At 37.6% G+C, this 6047-nt stretch overlaps 1 protein-coding gene across 2 annotated transcripts; it reads left to right on the forward strand.

The window, feature by feature from the left end:
- Positions 1–853: 853 nt before the first annotated feature.
- Positions 854–4503, forward strand: LOC134304319 (adenine phosphoribosyltransferase-like). 2 transcript variants are annotated; one of them, XM_062989925.1, is made up of 3 exons: positions 854–1000; positions 2741–2844; positions 3892–4503. In XM_062989925.1, exons 1-3 carry the CDS (start codon positions 909–911, stop codon positions 4089–4091), a joined length of 396 nt encoding a protein of 131 aa, XP_062845995.1. In that variant the 5' UTR covers positions 854–908; the 3' UTR covers positions 4092–4503. The 2 variants fall into 2 exon arrangements, with proteins under 2 accessions (XP_062845995.1, XP_062845996.1); XM_062989926.1 differs by lacking the exon at positions 854–1000 and adding an exon at positions 1330–1433.
- Positions 4504–6047: the final 1544 nt, after the last annotated feature.

A 6047-nucleotide genomic window follows, 5' to 3' on the forward strand; every position in this document is an offset into this window, starting at 1 on the left:
GAGAGTGAGAGGGGAAGACCTCTGCGGCCTTTAGGAGTTCCCCTCTCATACGCGTCCGTGGCGTTTCTTGTGTGAACGTCCGACTTGGGTAAGTCGACAGCCGAGATTCGAACATGGAGTCCGAATCTCTTAACAGTGGTGCACCACTGCGCTGCGCCACCCGGGCGTCACAAAAAACACTGTCAGATAGGCGGTGATAAAACCAGTGCAGTGCGCCACCTGGTGGAGAGAGTCATTCATTGAAGGCGCATCACTGAAGTTATTTGGCTACGCACTACTGTGAGCAATTTATTAAATGGATATATTATTTATTATTGTACTTTGTGCAATACATTTTAAATAACTGTGCAATATTTGGTTAACTTTCTTTAAAAATACTGTTTATATTTTTGTCATTTTTTTACATTTTCTTACTTTTTACTTCTTAACATATGTGTAAACACTTTGTATTTTTTAGTTTTATATTCTTGAAAGCTGCTGTAACGCTGTAAATTTCCCCCGTTAGGATTAATTTTCCACAAGGTGGCGCACTGCACTGGTTTTTATCACCTATTTGACAGTGTTTTTCCGTAGGATAATAAAAGGCTATCTTATCTTATTTTATTTTGTTATCTTATTTTATCTTAGTGGAATTTGCAAAATATTAGTTTGTTCAACAATTTCGGTGGATCATTAGTTATTGAAATAGAAATGAGGGTTAGTAATAAAGTCGGTTTATTTGTTTATTTGTTGTACTACATTGTTTGCATGTTTTTTACTCCACCTGGCAGTCAGTTTGGACACCCCTGGTTCAGAGGAGCAGCAAACGCTACTACCGGTTAGTGTCTAGGGAGCCTGAGAGGTCGATTTGACACGCACCCTCAATCTCACACGCGTGTAGTGACGGGAAGCTGTAGGCTGCTGTGAGCATGGATGCTAGCACCAAAGCTCAGAAACTTGAGCTTATTGAACGGAATATTCGGCATTTTCCTGACTTTCCAACCAAAGGAATCGTGTTTAAGTGAGTACATGTAACATTTGTATGTGTCGTAAGTGTAGCGGCTTTGTTTTAACGTGTTGAGCCGTTGTAAACAAGCCGCTAGCATTACCGCTAGTAACGGTTTGAATGAGCCGCGGTAAAAGTTACGTTTAGGTGAATGAAAGCAGAAGCAGTGAGATTATAAAACACGCGTGAGGGAGTAATTATGTTACTTTTAGAAGTTTTTGTGCAGTTTTGTTATATTTTTCAGTTAGCATTTACCACAACGTGGTTTGTTGTGTAATTGTTCCCAGAATTCACAGCAAGGGTTTGAATGAGGTCCCACATGCAGTGTTGCCGACTCCTCAGTAAGGAAAGTAGCTATTGGCTGTCCTAAAAGTCGCTAAATGCATAGGATCCATTTGCGTGTAATTGACGCCGTAGAAGAGAGGAATAACATCGTGGGAGAGACAAAGTGGGTAAAAACACCCTAAATATGTTTAGAACTTCAAATGAACGTTCTTCTGTTGATTTGTGGTTTGTTTTTCTTTTTTAAGACAACACTGAGCTGCTCTGAGCAGGGTTGCCAGATTGCGACAGTAATTTTCAGCCAAAATGCATGAAAAAACGCCCAAAACACAGGATAAGCAGATGGTGTTTAGCATTTCACAAAAAATAAACCAGTTAAACCATCATGACCTACAAATTAATATCTTAAAATGTACAGATCAGTAATTATACATTATAAAGAACAAATTATTTTTGCTTGCATGTATTTGAAGTAGCCTACCAAGTTTGTAAAATGCATTATTTATGATAGGACACACAAACCTTTGCAAGTAAATAAAAATAAACTTGCAAGCAATGAAAGTTTAACCTCTCGTACATATGAGAGGTTGTATGTACGAGACTTGCTTTCCTTCATATTCAACTCAAATCACTTGTCTAACATATGAATCAGTGTATTGATGGGCGTGGCAACAGTGTCTTGGACTGGAAAGAATAACCTGTCAATCAAATTTTTGACAAAGGGTTGGATGTGGTGGAAGAAGGTAGACCTATTTATATTCCACCTGCTTTAGAAAGCAATAGTTTTTTTATTTACATTTTGCCTTGCCACTTTCCAACAAAATTCGCCCATTTTGGTGGAAAACCGCTCAATCTGGCAACACTGATTGTGATATTGACGGCAGGCCCCGCTGCTCGTTGAGGACAGTAACTGCAGAACAAGATGTGTTTTCACGTTCGAGTCTCCAAAAGTCTCCAATAACACCAGAAAAAGTCGCTAGATTTGTCGCTAGTCGCTTTTTTGAAAAAAAGTCGCTAGAGGGGTCAGAAAACTCGCTAAATATAGCGACAAAGTCGCTAAGTTGGCAACACTGGCCACATGTCTGTAATCAGTGTGTTTAGTTTGTAATGTGGTTATTTCTTTTATACTTTGTACAGCTACAATCAGTGAATGTATCTAAACTGTTTATAAACTCTGTACCTATCTAGCTTTTATTATGTTGGTTAATGTTAGTCACAGCGTTGCAGTGGACATTGCCCTTTTTATTAGGAGTGCTATGTTTACTGATAATGGTTGCCAGTGTTCCTCTTAAACTGGTAGTTTTTTTGTTGTTTGAATGTGTTAATGACATTTGCATTTTAACCCTTATAGCAGTTCTACTTGTGTTCACAGAATGCTGTGCCTGTGTGTACTTATAGTGGGCTGGAAGTCTAAACTGTCCATCTATGGTTGTAATTGTGTTTTAATGCCCATTCTATCTTTGTGTGGTTTAGGGATATTTGTCCAATCGTGAAGGAGCCCAAAGCGCTGACTGCGGTCATCGATTTGTTTGAAGAACATGTCAGACAGAAGTATCCACAGACTGAACTCATAGTTGGTAAGGAATGTTATTTATTATTAACAGCAGGATCACTGTAAAGTTTTGGTCATATTGACTAAGAATATAAAAAATGTAGAGATGGGACGATCGATCGGCTATGAATCGGTATCGGCCGATTTTTAATCAAAATATGCTATCGGCGATCGGCCGATATCTCCTAAAAGTAGCCGATCCGATCGTGTGATATATAAAGATCACGTTAAGTTAACAGCTCAGTGGATTGATCCAGACTTTGAGCTACGAAGCACCAACCATCACATCACCATTCATCAACCATCGTACAGAAACCACAGTGAAAGCTCTTCATGACCTAAAATAACATCATTAACGTTGTGCATCATACATACGATGTAATTCTGCTGATTGTAATATTTATTTTAAAAAGATAATTCAACCCGGTCACATCTGAGTCGATTCTATCAGCACGTTATATAAACTCCTGGTTCACTTTGGTAAATCGTGAGCGGTTCTTACTTGTGATGTAGATGAGAACAGAAGACGTTACAGAGCCAATCAGAGGCAAAAGTTTATTCATTACCAAATTCGTTAGTTCAGGATCATCTGCTGAACTTTTAGCTCCTTAGACGGAACGAGTCTGACGGTCGGTTACAGATCTGTGGTAATAGCAGTTTAATTAAGCTTTTTAATGAAGCTTTTTAATGTAAGAGAGTCATACAAAATGTTCTGTAGTAGTTGGTGTTTATTTAAAACCACGACATTTAATTAATAACAGTAAACACGGAGAGATAACTGAGAAGAGAAACTTACGCTTGGCGAAAAATGAATCGTCTCGTGAATCAATGAATCACTTATAGCGATACTGTGAACAAAGCGTCTCTTCTAAGGGCACGCGTGCGCGCTGCTCCGGTTTATCTTCACTGTGAGGCTCTTTTTAAGTTTATTTATTTTATTTGCTGCTAACCTAAACCCCCCCCCCCCCCCCCCCCCCCCGGAATCGGTGAGGGATGTTTATAATGGAGAAAGTTAGTAAAGGCGTGTAAGTTTTGAAATGTGTATGTACAGATAGATATGTTTTATTTGCAGGTCTGGAAGCTAGAGGCTTTTTGTTCGGGCCTCTTTTGTCGCAGAGGTTGGGAATCGGCTTTGTGCCCGTCAGGAAGAAGGGGAAGCTTCCCGGTCCTACCGTGGCTGTTGAATATGTGATGGAAAAATGTGAAGAGGTTCAGAGAATAAAGTGTGGCTCGATGAGTGTACAATGCATGTATTACGAAGGTTTGAGTTAAGCGTGTTTTTTACAGGCTGAAGCACAAGTCGATGGTGTGGAACGTGGACAGCAGGTCATTCTGAAGATCTTGCATGTTTTGTTTGTGAAACTTTTATACAATTGTGTTCAACACACACTACACATCTAAGTAACCAATTATGTATGTAAAGTAATTAGTTCCTAAATAGTTCTATCTAAATTTCTTAGTACGTAACTTAATATTGAATATATTTAATACTCTTAAATATATTTTAATAGAAGTCCCCTCTTCCCTTCACTCTTCAATATATTTAAATAAAAGTCCCCTCTTCCCTTCATTCTTAAATATATTTTAATAAAAGTCCCCTCTTCCCTTCACTCTTCAATATATTTTAATAAAAGAACGAAGTCCCCTCTTCCCTTCACTCTTCAATAAATATATTTCAATAAAAGTCGTCCCCTCTTCCCTTCACTCTTAAATAGAAGTCCCCTCTTCCCTTCACTCTTAAATATATTTGAATAAAAGTCCCCTCTTCCCTTCACTCTTAAATATATTTGAATAAAAGTCCCCTCTTCCCTTCACTCTTAAATATATTTGAATAAAAGAAAGAAGTCCCCTCTTCCCTTCACTCTTCAATAAAAGAAAGAAGTCCCCTCTTCCCTTCACTCTTCAATAAAAGAAAGAAGTCCCCTCTTCCCTTCACTCTTCAATAAAAGAAAGAAGTCCCCTCTTCCCTTCACTCTTCAATATATTTTAATAAAAGAACGAAGTCCCCTCTTCCCTTCACTCTTCAATAAATATATTTCAATAAAAGTCGTCCCCTCTTCCCTTCACTCTTAAATAGAAGTCCCCTCTTCCCTTCACTCTTAAATATATTTGAATAAAAGTCCCCTCTTCCCTTCACTCTTCAATATATTTTAATAAAAGAACGAAGTCCCCTCTTCCCTTCACTCTTCAATAAATATATTTCAATAAAAGTCGTCCCCTCTTCCCTTCACTCTTAAATAGAAGTCCCCTCTTCCCTTCACTCTTAAATATATTTGAATAAAAGTCCCCTCTTCCCTTCACTCTTAAATATATTTGAATAAAAGTCCCCTCTTCCCTTCACTCTTCAATATATTTGAATAAAAGAAAGAAGTCCCCTCTTCCCTTCACTCTTAAATATATTTGAATAAAAGTCCCCTCTTCCCTTCACTCTTCAATATATTTGAATAAAAGAAAGAAGTCCCCTCTTCCCTTCACTCTTCAATATATTTTAATAAAAGAAAGAAGTCCCCGCTTCCCTTCACTCTTCAATAAAAGAAAGAAGTCCCCTCTTCCCTTCACTCTTCAATATATTTTAATAAAAGAAAGAAGTCCCCGCTTCCCTTCACTCTTCAATAAAAGAAAGAAGTCCCCTCTTCCCTTCACTCTTCAATATATTTCAATAAAAGAAAGAAGTCCCCGCTTCCCTTCACTCTTCAATAAAAGAAAGAAGTCCCCTCTTCCCTTCACTCTTCAATATATTTCAATAAAAGAAAGAAGTCCCCGCTTCCCTTCACTCTTCAATATATTTCAATAAAAGAAAGAAGTCCCCGCTTCCCTTCACTCTTCAATAAAAGAAAGAAGTCCCCTCTTCCCTTCACTCTTCAATATATTTCAATAAAAGAAAGAAGTCCCCTCTTCCCTTCACTCTTCAATAAATATATTTTAATAAAAGAAAGAAGTCCCCTCTTCCATAAATATATTTCAATAAAAGAAAGAAGTCCCCTCTTCCCTTCACTCTTCAATAAATATATTTCAATAAAAGAAAGAAGTCCCCGCTTCCCTTCACTCTTCAATAAATATATTTTAATAAAAGAAAGAAGTCCCCTCTTCCCTTCACTCTTCAATATATTTCAATAAAAGAAAGAAGTCCCCTCTTCCCTTCACTCTTCAATAAATATATTTCAATAAAAGAAAGAAGTCCCCTCTTCCCTTCACTCTTCAATAAATATATTTCAATAAAAGAAAGAA

The sequence above is a fragment of the Trichomycterus rosablanca genome, chromosome 27 (genome assembly GCF_030014385.1).
Source record: "Trichomycterus rosablanca isolate fTriRos1 chromosome 27, fTriRos1.hap1, whole genome shotgun sequence".
NCBI lineage: Eukaryota > Metazoa > Chordata > Actinopteri > Siluriformes > Trichomycteridae > Trichomycterus > Trichomycterus rosablanca.

Coding starts and splice junctions, on each gene's coding strand:
- LOC134304319 (XM_062989925.1), top strand. CDS start 909: ATGGATGCTAGCACCAAAGCTCAGAAACTTGAGCTTATTGAACGGAAT. Junction 1,001..2,740: donor ACCAAAGGAATCGTGTTTAA/GTGAGTACATGT, acceptor TGTGTGGTTTAG/GGATATTTGTCCAATCGTGA. Junction 2,845..3,891: donor ACAGACTGAACTCATAGTTG/GTAAGGAATGTT, acceptor TTTTATTTGCAG/GTCTGGAAGCTAGAGGCTTT.